This window comes from Ptychodera flava, chromosome 5, assembly GCF_041260155.1.
Source record: "Ptychodera flava strain L36383 chromosome 5, AS_Pfla_20210202, whole genome shotgun sequence".
NCBI lineage: Eukaryota > Metazoa > Hemichordata > Enteropneusta > Ptychoderidae > Ptychodera > Ptychodera flava.
The window spans coordinates 39960068-39972775 of NC_091932.1; the positions used below are offsets into that span (position 1 = coordinate 39960068).

Genomic DNA, 12708 nt, shown 5'->3' on the forward strand with positions numbered 1-12708 from the left:
AATAACTGAGGGATTCTGTTTACATAATAGCCATACCACTGAACTTAGTAACCTCACTCAGTACCATTTCTCCACCGATCATCGTTTAAAACTGTTTGTTTTGTTGATGAAAATGAATTTCTTCTAAATTGATTTATTTTTCCTTTGTAACAATGTGTCTTTTTCCTGTACAGTTAACTTCAACTAAATGTCCAATGTGTGCTGTACTATAAACTGCCCGCAAAACAATCCTCATAAAAACTTCCCATCATATGAGTCTAAAGATTTACTGTAGTTACACATCCACGGCGACGTCTGAGTATACCGATAGTAGTATGATGCAGAATGCCAATACTTTGTTGATTGTCCTGAGGGTCATGTCCGCCAGACTGTTTTGATTTTAGCTTTATTTGTAGATCAGATTTTAGAAGTGCCTCTATGTCTGATTTCTATATCATGCATATCAATTGGGATACTTGACGTCATTTGTACCGCATCAACAGTCAATACCTCAGCTGGCTTCAGAGGCTCAACTAGCCCAGCCTAAACCAGGTACCTGCAGGCGTCCTGCAGAAGTACGAAATTTCGCATATTCTTAACTTTTAACATCGTATACGATGCATAACATGACAAAACAACCCTGGAGGAAAGTTTTTATGTTGCTTGGGGCATGGCATAGATACTTTAATAACACAACGGTTGGAACCAAGACAATTATACTGGCATCTATTCCTGGTTGGGTACATCTTGCCATATGGAATTCATGTGGATCCAAATTCCTTATCAGTGTTTGGGTTTCCTCCATGTAATATTTGCTAAAGTTGGTCCACTATATAAAAAGCTTCAGATTTGTTTCCTTGTTCAAATTTCACTTCAGACTGATACCAAATATAACTACATCACTTTACATTTTTTTAAATGTCATGCAAGTTGTGAACAAAGTATATGGCTTAGGTCATCCATACGGACTTGTTTACCCAACTGCAAAGCTATCAGACAAGCAGAATTTTGTAGAGGGACCGTGTTGAGAAGAAGACTTTTTTCTAAAATTGGCAAAAAATTTCCCCCAAAATACAAAGTACATTTCCAAACTATATGGAATTATCTCACTAGGGTCATCCTAAGAGACCTGTATACTGAATATCAAAGCTGTCTGACCAGCTGTTTAGAAGAAAAAAGAAATTGACCAAAAATGACAAACATAGCCTCAACAATACAAACTCCCAGATTTTGGCATAATTTGTAGAAATCATATTTGTGTCATCCCCAGGGACATGTATACCAAACGTTAATGCTGTCTGACCAGAACTATTGAAGAAAGACATTTTTGACAAAAAATTAAAATTACAAATTTCCATATTTCATCACAATTTAAACAAATCTTAAGAATGTAATCCATGTGGACCAGTGTTCTAAATATCAAAACTGCCTGTCAAGCAGTTTTTTGAAGAAGATTTGTAAAGATTTTTCGACTGCAAATGACAACAATTGCCTTAAAAATACAAACTTGCATAATTCATCCCAGTTTGAACAAATCTGAGTAAGGTCATCCCTAGGGACCTGCATACCAAATATCAAAGCTGTCTGACCAATGATTATTACGAAGATTGTTTACCAATAACAGCTTTTTTGAGCTAATTTGCATATTTTCAAAAATATCAAAAAAATAAGAAGAAGACAATTGCCATAATCATATGTTGCATCTACATAACAAATGTCAAGTCTGTAAGTACTGCGGTTCTCAAAACATTTGAGTATATACGTACATACGTACATATATACATACATACATACAGGGCTCCAAATTAACTTTAAACCATGGTAGTCCACTTGGACTACCATTTTCTGAAGTTGATAGCCCAGTGACAATGGCTGGTAGCCCATGCATATTTTAGTTTAGGGATTTTTTCAATAACCAGACAACAGAAAGCTATTTAAGTTCAAGATTCTGCCTATGAAGTGAATGTGTCAGTCATTTGATGTGAATACCTGCACACCTTTAATACCCAAAGGAAACTGGTATAATTGACAGCAGTGATACTCAAAAGTTTGGTAACGTATCATCGTTTTGAAAACCCGTTTCATTCACAGAGTTGTATACAAATTTTGATAGTCGTCATATTGCAACGACCACGATCTTCTAAGCACGACTGTAGCAGGGCTAAAAACAGACCATGGGCTTTCTGCAGTAGGGAGGAGGTACATGTATAGTTTCCGTGTGACCCCATTTAGCTCATCCAAAAGAGATGGTCCAGACATGGCATGCCTAGTACCGGTACTGACTGAATTTCATGTCCCAGGCTTTGGTAGTCCGTCTGGGCTACCATTTCATGGACTTTGGTAGCCCCAGCAAGTTGGTAGTCTGTGGATGCGGGACTACCGCTAATTTCGAGCCCTGATACATACATACCGGTACATACATACATACATACATACATACATACATACATAATGACAACGGACAATTGGCGGATACCAATCCCAATAGCTTCTATAGACTATATAGTCTATAATATCTAACACTGATTCATAATTGTGAAATCTTGTTTTCAGTCTATACATTTATGACTCTTGTGAATGGCTATATCAGGAAAAGTGTTCTTGTTTCAAACTTAGCCGCATGTTACATCTGCAGCTTCAACAACCGCCCATCCTAACTCTGGTCTTAAAGCCAATGTCTTGGTATCTTGAGAAACTGCCATAAATCCACCAACAAAATGCATCTTGTACAAATCCCCAAGGTAGTCCCATACAAATGGCGCTCTTGCCAGTCCACACGTGAAGGCGTCTGTTGTTAATCCAGAAAACATTCTACTGACATCCCACTTTTCCAGGAATTTATTTTTCACCATACCCTTCCGATGTTCACAGTATGGAAATAGTGTGATTAGCCATCCAGATATGTATGGTCCTCCAGAATTATCATTTAGCTGTGGAAATAATAAAAATCAAGTCATTGACAATGATATAGTCCCTGCTTGAAAATGGGAATTTGTTACTGGAAGTGATTAAAATGAAGTCGATATGATGAGCATGAAAAAAAATTCAGGTATCAAATTAAATCCTGTCTGTAACTGATGCCCATATTGGATTGTATTGTAAACAAGTAAACATTAGTAATAGTAATAATGAATGGCATAGGGTTATATCCTTTAACCAAGTTGTACAGAATAAGGTATGTCATGCACGGGCTCTTGAAAAGTCAATATTCAACAAGAAACTGGTCCAGGTATGTCTGAGTAATGGCTTTTGACATTAGAAAGTCAGAAAACCAGATGTGAACCAAAAATGTCTTCATGTTCAGTACAGAAGAAACTTCTTATAATTAGCTATTCATACTGCTATGAAATGCCTTTTTTGACAGTTAAATCATTGTATAATCAACATCTGCAGCTAGTGTAATCAGATTTAGTGCAGTCATTCAGGATATAGATCTCTAATTACAAACACTGTTTCCCTGTTTAAAATCTCAACTTTACTGCAAAAAACAATGGAGTTGTTCCATACCAGGTGGTAAGAATATTAAAGCCGCACTTTTCAATCCCAGGTTCTCGCATTAGTGGAGTTCTCCTCCCAGTCAAACGCTTGGCCAGTACGATGTTTGATTTCTATAACATTGATTAACGCAAAGGAATGACACGGAGACAAGTGTTTGGCCGAAATCCGGGGTTATGCATGCACTGCCATGGCAGGGGCGACGAGGCGTCATAGCGGCCTGGATGGCGGTACCGTGCTCTGGGTACCGTGCATCGGGCAACGTGTTACCGGTCGCCCACAGCAGACCCATGACAGTACCCCCCCTGGAACTTTATTGTATAAAGCAAGCAGTATATAGACGTACAATATCTTTTATTGTGAGCTGCTAGCCTGCAGCGAGGCTTTATTTATTTATTTATTTATTTATTTTGCGGAGGGTGGGCGGGAATTTTGTGGTGTGAACTTGAGCGTGGCAGAAGTTGAAATGGACGAGCTATAGCTTTGCTCACACTGATATGCGCATGGATAGTGACGTGGAGTGGGTGACGCAAATTGTGTAGATAACGGTAAAGGGGGCAGTTGGTAGATAAGGTTACGTCACAAGTACATCCAGCCAGTGGTAGTAGGTGGCGCATGGTGACCCACACATGTCAAGGTCTAAACCCTTTTCCCCGTGTCCTCCCAGACGTTAACAATGATTATAGCAAAGCCATAATCACCCATTACACAAACTGATCTCAACCTTTTGTCACATTTTGCTAATCCTGCAAACAGAGTTTATGCGAGCTTTTGATTGACGGTCGGTTCAAATCGCCAACGGTCATTGATTCCCCACCACAAACGCTTGACTTTCCTAAAAAATTGTCCTCCAGTCGCATTAGACTTTGAATATAACCACAGAGTTCGATCAGCAGCAACTTCGCGCTGACCGCTTGGCAGTCTGTCTGTGTTTTTGCGGCCGGGGAAAACTAAGAAGTTGCATTTTCTGGAGCATGTGCCTGCGTGTTGCCTTTTTGGTGTCCACTTACACAGTGAACACCGCCATAATTTGGCGTCCTTTTAAAGGGAGGCTCCGTCTTTAAGCCAATCTGGGCTGCCATCCTAATCACAAAAGGTCATTAAATAAGTCAATAATCGACAGCATCTTGCTATACACTGGAAGATCAACATTTGTACAGAGTTTCATCAAATTTGCTGCAGTATTTCTAGACATATCACACTTATTATTAAAGTTCATTAAATATGCAAATTAGCAATTAATTGACATTATACTGCTAAATGTCTTCGCACAGAATTACGGTACTAAGAGATTAACATCTGTACCACATTTCATCAAATTTGGGTCCGTATTTCTTGATACAGCACCCTGAATACAAATTCATCATCTATCCAAATTACATGTAGCTATTAATTGACACAGCTCTGGCATATGAACATCTATACCAAGTTTCATCAAATTTGAGTCAGTATTTCTTATCATATTACTGGAATTATGAAAATTTATTAATCATGCAAATTAGCAATTAATTGACACAATACTGACAAATGTCTTTGTGTGCTATGAGAGCTTTTTCCAATTTCACTAATTATTGAAATTAGCACTAATTATGAGTGCCACACCCAAACCATTGGATGCGCATATGTATGCCATAGTGTACATGTATTATCCTTGTACCAAGTTTGAAAGGAATTGGCTCAGGCATGTTTGATATATCTGCATGGACACATGGACAAATGGAAGCATGGAGCCCAAACCATAAATCCCCTGGACTTCGTTCAGCGAGGCTTTATTAAAACTCAAATATTCTGGTGAACTGACTTAAATTTCTGAACAGATATGGTAGTGAAGTAATACAGCACCAGATTTTAAGATACACAGAACATCATGTCACACTATCATATTAATTATACAGAATTGGGCAAATTCACTTGAACTTACTTTGTAGATATCAGACCAGAATTTTCTGTCCACCTTCCCATTGGCAGCCTTGACAAACTGATCCAAGATTGGTAGCAATTCCTTAGTCCACCACTTCAGATCATACTGCTCCAGTTGTTCTGCCTTTTCCCGGACAGCTATCCAGTCTTCCTTTGTGCCTTCCAGCGTAATGGATGGAATACCACACCGAGTCACAAACTTAAGTGAAAAGAATGACTGCATAGCATCCATCAAGACAATATCACCCACTGCCTTTTCCATTGGACCAGTTGTGCTGAACTTTGGAGTAATAAGATCATAATTGTTGACTCCAATTTCATCTTTGATCTTTTGTGAAAATTCACCGAACACCTCTGGCCATGGATTGGTTGCCAAGCCTTTTAAAAAATCATCTCTTCTGACTGTTATCTCCTTCTTCCCAGAGTGTGCCACAAACTTCTCTCTCAGCTGCTCAGAATTCTGGTTGATGTGGATTGCTAAACCCTGTGAGATACACAGCCATATCATGTCTGGACTCAACACCAATGGATAGTGATTATCATAGGCCAGGTGTACCGCCTTCACCAGGGCATGTAGAGTTCCTGAGCTGACAATGTTGGCATCAGTTTGAAAACAACTCTCAATCTTCTGTTTGGTTCGAGCCGTGATATCTTTTATGTGAGATCCAGACGGTAGTTTTTTATTACAGGGAGATACCCTGGCCACTTCAAAGGTTACTCCTGTAACAGTAATTTTAATAACTTGCATTCAGCAAATGATTTTGGTAGTTAAAGTATACTGCAATACATTTTTAACAAGTCATTGTAAATGACATAGTCCCTGATTGGTAAATAAATTTTGAATCCATTGACAGAAATCATGAAATTAAATTCATCAAAGTGTATCCGGAAAATGGCTGAGACAATGTTGATCTTGCATTGATGTGCATGTGCATTATTGATGTACAAATGGAATTACAGTGTAGTAGCTGGGCAATAGATGTGACTATATGTTATGAGAGTAGGTACAAAAAAGTAAGAAGAAAATGGCCAATTGGCAGCCATATTCGATTGTATCAGGAGGAAATTTGACTTGCACAAGTAAAGTCACAATGAACGTATATCAATGGCTCTTTGAATGTACGAGTATATGTATATCAGATTATTGTGTATGCTGTCTGCTGAACATTAACATTAAACATCCTCAACCATGCATACTTTATGGCATTTTCACCATGACCTAATACTATATTACTGTACTATGGTCCCTGGGATTGACAACCATATATGTTCAGTAGGATAAACTGATTCACAAACCTGTACGACTGGGTGACTCAATGGTTTCTTTCACAAGCTGTAATTGTTTCTCTACCTCCTCAGCTCTTGAAATGACCTCTGCATCACAACAGCCCCATTCCCTCATATTCCTCTGAAAAAAAGGAAGAGGATATTTCAGTCCAATCATGACAAAGTATTACATGTACATCCAGGAGATCAGCCTAATTAAGATACTTGACTAAAATGTACGTGTCACTTTCAAAACTTAGATACTCGAATTACCATGCAAGAGTTTGATAAATTTTTGACAGTGGGTTATGACAGACTAACTGAATTTTGTCTGATGAAAATATCTTGTTGGAATCAGCAGTTGTGAGATCAGTAAATGAAAATTAAGAGAATAAACATGATTTGTCAAAGTTTCAGAAAAGTCATTTCAGAATCAACAATAGTAAGATCGTGGAAATGACCAGAAACTGCTTACGTGTTTCACTGTATATTGCAGTTATCTGTAAATTGCACACTTTTGCTACAAGTTTCCAACTTCATTAAAATTGCTATGATCAATATCATGAACAATATTCACCACAGATAATACTAAATGTCATTAAGTAAACAAATATGTAATTAGCTGAAATTAAAATACCAAATTTCTAACTGCTGTTATTGTATCGCTACTTTATGTAGCAAGAGTAATTGCCTTTGGTCAAGTCGTGAAAGTTTTATATGCCAAACTGTGAAAGCTAATTGGATACATAAATTATAAATTAGCTGACATGAAAATGCAAAATATCTTTCACTAATACAATAACATAGCGTCAATGACACTTGGCTCACATTTGGTGTGATGTGGCAGGCCAGAGTGAGTATACATAACTAAGTTTACCCCTGGGAACATGCATACCAAGTTTTAAAGCAATCTGACAGGCAATTTCAGAAAAAAAATTTTGACTAATAATGGAAAAAAATTGCCCACGAAATAAAAATATGAAAGTTTCACCGCAATTTGAAGGCACTCAGGTAAGGTTGCCTCTAGGTACATGCATACCAAGTTTCAAAGCAATCAGAAGAGTGAACTCAGAGAAAATGACTTTTTGACCAAAAATGTGAAAAATTGTCCCAAAAATACAAATATGAAAATTTCACAACAATTTTAACAAGTACGACAGAAGTCAATCCTAGGATCAACAATATGAAGTTTAAAGCAATCCAAAATGAACTTTGGAAGAAAATGATTTTTTTAACCAAAAATGTGAAAAATTGCCCCAAAATACAAATATGAAAATTTCACCACATTTTGAATACACCTACAGAAGCCAACTCTAGGATCATGCATACCAATTTCAAAGCATTGGGATGAGTACATTCAGAGTAGAACACTTTTTATCAAAAACAGGAAGAATTGCCATAAAAATACAACTACACAAATTTCACAACAATTTGAACAAATCTCAATGAGGTCACTATAAAGAACCTGCATACCACCTTTCAACCAAATCTGGACTCTGACAATTTGCTAGATTTTCCCTTTTTGCATAGCAAGTTTCATTTGCATATTTTTGATACCGACATGTTCATTTGAACAAATTCACATCTCCACTCCCGGGTGCAACTGCAAACCAAATACTAAGATGGTAGGTACTGTGATTTTGGAGTTTTTGATGTGGGCGGAATACATCAGCACACACACAGTACTTTTATACATACATACATATATATATACATACATACAGACAGACAGACTTACAAACCCTACCGACTTACCATATAAGCTCTCTTTGGTACATATATATACATACATTGTCTCATCAATATGCATAGTAAGTTTCATAAAATTCTGTAGTGTCCTTCCAGTCTTATGTCCCTAATTTGGAAAGTTGGTTCAATATGCAAATAAGAAACTAGCTACATGTAAAAATACTAAGAGAGTACTTTCAGTAATACTTTATTATAGTATCTTCAATGGACATAGCATGTTTTGTCAACTTTGATTACAGTCTATTTAGATATTTATCCCTAATTATGAGATTTTATTAGGTATGCAATTGCACTATTAGTTTATCTGAACATTATAACACAGCATTTATGATGTATGTTTACATCATAGTATCTCCAGTGTACATAGCAATTTTCGTCACTTTTGACCAAGTCTGACTTGGTCAAAAGTCCAGATAATAACTTCAAATTAGTAATTTGCTGAAGGAAAAATGCTAAATGACTTTCAAAAATGTTACATCATAGTATCTCTAATGTACATAGCAAGTTTCATCAACTTTGATCAAGTCAATTCAGATAATGACTCCCTAATTAGGAAAATTCATTCATATATGCAAATTTGCAAATTAACTTATTGTCATTCCCTGGTATCTTTTACTGCTGATATATCCTAGTGTGATCAACTTTTGTTTCAATTCTCATCACATTGATGATTGTATGTATCTGTGACAACGTATATCCGTTTTTCCTACAATCATTTTTAAGTCACAAGTTCATCTGAAACAGAAATCTACAAGTGTTGGAAGCACCATATGCGAGATCCAAACAAATTTTGAAAGGGATACCTGGGCATGCAAAAGACCTTTGAAGTCAGTAAGTCCGCGGTCACTTGTGGTCCAATACATGGCGTGGTCCAATGTACAGGTCCATGTAGATGCCGTGTAGTATACATCTCTCTATGTATACTACGGCAACTCCACAGACCTGTGGGTCGCTGTTTGTACCAGAAAAGTGTGCATACAGTGGTCAGCGCCATGGATCGAATCACAGGTGCCTGGAGTTGTCTGTGTAAATGCATAGAGAGGTTTCATTTTACCCCTTCTTTCTATGCATGCATGTACACTGGCAACGCCATCTCCAAGCACCTGTGGATCGACTGTGATAATGCATGGATGTAAAAAATAGATTTTTTACATCCATGGATAATGTAAGTCTGGTCGTTTGTAAGAATGATTAATTTGTGAAGCAGGCCAATATCACTTGCTTAATTCGTCGTTGCTGCGAAAACGAGCCCTGCCACTCCTTGACGTGTTCTGCTGGGAGTACCACTCCCGAGACTCGGGCCGAGTGGCAGAGGCTACGGATTCGCAGCAAAATTCGTCGTAGTCAGAACAATCTTTTGAGATTTCTAGAAAGTAAAGGAGTATCTATACTTTAAAATTTTACAGATTTTGAGCAGAGGCCGAGTCTTTACATCTCGGTGTCAACAGCCGAGAGCGACCTCCATGCCAGATCAGATCCATGCAGATGTAAAGGCTTACAGCTGTTGTTTACCTTACCATGGAGGTAGCTACCTCCATGACCTTACCTTCTCTCGTGCCTGTGAAGCACTTTCCTCGTCATCCCTGCTTTTTCGCTGTCTTTTCCAAGGTCGAGATGTCGACTGCCCGCTTTCCGAAAAGTTTGCCATGAAATCGAACTGAAAACCCAGTATTGGTGTTCTGTTGGGCCTCAATCTCAGATCAAACCCGGAATTAAATCGTTCTGTGAAACTTTACATCCGCGTACAGTGTACACAACAATAATGTGCTGATCGAAGCAGTTATACCTGGACGTGTTTCCGGTAGATTACATTTTTTACGCAGGGGGAGGAAGGTTGAATCGTGCCAGTCTTACAGGCGCAGTGTCAAACAAACGAGGATCCAACGTCACCGAACGTTTCCTCAACGTCCGTGTACATCTGCACTGATTTGTATACAGTACCAGTTCAGAAAAAAAACAGTAGGGGAATGTTCACAGTTATTATTGTAGGGTGAAAACTTGCAAAGTAAGGTCTTTTTCAACAGTACAAAGTGGGTTCATTCGTCTTTCAAAAATATCAAGTCCTTCAAGATATATATGCCAAACTGTGAAAGCTCATTAGATATGCAAATTGTAAATTAGCTGACATGAAAATGGGAAATGACTTGTTATAACCTGGTATTATCATCAATTTACATATGTTTTGCCAACTGTGGTCAAGTAAATCCCAGTATATATTCCTAATTAGGCCTGGAAAGTTCATTAAATATGCAAATTAGGAATTGCCTGAAATGTTCTCATTAAATATGCAAATTAGGAATTGGCTAAAATAAAAATGTTGAATGACTTTCAATATTGTTGAATCATAGTATCTTTAACGTACGTAACAAGTTTCGTCAACTTTGATCTAGTTAATACAGATAACTATCCTTAATTAAGAAAAGTTCATCAAATATGCAAATTAGAAATTGGCTGATGTAAAAATGCTTAACCAATTTCAATAATGTTGTAATATAGTATCTTAAATATATTTAGCAAGATTCATCAACTTTGGTTGAGTCAATTCAGATATATATCCCCAATTAGAAATGTCATTACATATGCAAATAAGGAATTGGCTGAAGTAAAACTAATTAATGACTTTCAACAATGTTAGATAATAGTATCTTCAATGTACGTAGCAAGTTTCATCAACTTTGGTCAAGTCAATTCAGATATATAACTAATTAGGAAAGTTCATTAAATATGCAAATAAGGAATTGCTTAATGACTTTCAATAATGTTATAGATCTTTAATGTAAGCAGCAAGTTTCATTATTTTGATCAAGTCAATTCAAATATAAATCCCTAATTTCAAAAGTTTATTTAATATGCAAATTGTGAGTTGGATGAAGTAAAAATGCTTAATGACTTTCAAGAATGTTGTATCATAGTATCTTTGATGTATATAGCAAGTTTCATCAACTTTGGTCTAGTCAATTCAGATATATATCCCTTATTAGGAAAGTTCATTAAATATGCATATTGGGAATTGGCTGAAGTAAAAATGCTTAATGACTGACAATAATGTTAATATCATAGCATCTTTAATATACATACCAAGTTTCGTCAATTTTAATCAAGCCAATTCAGATGTATATCTCTAATTAGGAAAGTTATGCCTGTATTGCCATTTTTCTATTGTTCAGCAGTACTGATATGAACCCGTATTTTAACATATTCACTGTAACCGAACTACTTACAGCGACGCGTACGCGTGACCTTCGCTGGTATGCATGACCTTCGTTGGTATATGTTCCTATCAAACAGCTGAGCGAATAAGACAAATGACAATCTGATCAGAAACGTCACTATGATTATGGTCAAAATTCTGTTGTTTGCAGTCACTTCATGGGCATTGCAATTAGGCACAAGTACAGTTGTACAAAAACATACAAACAAACGTATTGAAAATTTGTTTCATTTGCCGACACCTGTCATCGTTCACGGCCGGTCCCGTGGCGGTGCAGTGTTTTCCGTCGTCTACGCTGCTGAAGATATCGGTTGACAGTGCATCATGATAGAACCGCTTTACGACAAGTTTCCTGTTGATGGGCTTAAGTATCTGGGCGGTGAATTACATCGTTTACAGCCGTAAATGAGCCACAAAAATCCAACCGGGCTGAAAATACTCGCGACAGACAAGGTTGAAGGTGCACATAATATTTCAGATTTGTAGTGTCAGTGAGATCATGGATGTAAAAAATAGATGGTGAGATTCACAGGTCATGATCGTGTCTGATGGCACCAGTGCGGTGCGGTTTCAGATAATTGAAAAAATTATCAAAAGTTAGTATTACTTGCCCTTTAATTAAAGGTATACAGTCACCTGTAATCTAAATATGCCCATGTATGGTCAAAGGAGCGTTGCTTGGTATTCAAAATGCCCATGTGAGGGCGCTGTTTTTCAAAAAGTGGCCACCCGCTTAAAATCTGTGATTGGTTAGATTTTCTCTTTCCATGGTAACTGTGGCAAAATTGGAACAGGTGACAGTATACCTTTAAGGTAGCTACATACCTTTTAGACACTTTCAGATTTTATTTTTTTCTCAATTGAACACATCCCAAACCCAATAAAGTATACATTTTCTGAAAGCCCTGATATAGAGCTATCCGACCAAGTACAATACGCGGTCATTATTTGCATTAGAGTCACGTGACAAGCATTTTGCTGAACCTTCCAAAAACCGGTTTTTCCCGCCTTATGCAAACACGCTGCAAGATTTCCGGTTAGAATTTCTTCATTGACAAGCCTTGACAAGATCCTTCAAAACCGTGTCT

At 37.3% G+C, this 12708-nt stretch overlaps 1 protein-coding gene across 1 annotated transcript; it reads right to left on the reverse strand.

Moving 5' to 3' along the window:
- Positions 1-630: 630 nt before the first annotated feature.
- On the reverse strand, positions 631-10182 carry LOC139133921 (uncharacterized). Its single transcript, XM_070700712.1, has 4 exons — positions 9956-10182; positions 6691-6802; positions 5396-6114; positions 631-2909 (listed from the first exon to the last, which is right to left on the reverse strand). The coding sequence occupies exons 1-4, from the start codon at positions 10055-10057 to the stop codon at positions 2592-2594; spliced, it is 1251 nt and encodes a 416-aa protein (XP_070556813.1). The 5' UTR covers positions 10058-10182; the 3' UTR covers positions 631-2591.
- Between the last annotated feature and the right edge of the window lie 2526 nt (positions 10183-12708).

What these genes read in the sequence shown, in the direction of transcription:
- LOC139133921 (XM_070700712.1), bottom strand. Translation starts at nt 10,057, where the DNA reads ATGGCAAACTTTTCGGAAAGCGGGCAGTCGACATCTCGACCTTGGAAA. An exon ending in CTTCACAGGCACGAGAGAAG is followed by an intron (nt 6,803 to 9,955) that starts GTAAGGTCATGG and finishes CCTTTTTTTCAG; the next exon opens with AGGAATATGAGGGAATGGGG. An exon ending in TCTGGTCTGATATCTACAAA is followed by an intron (nt 2,910 to 5,395) that starts GTAAGTTCAAGT and finishes TTATTTCCACAG; the next exon opens with CTAAATGATAATTCTGGAGG.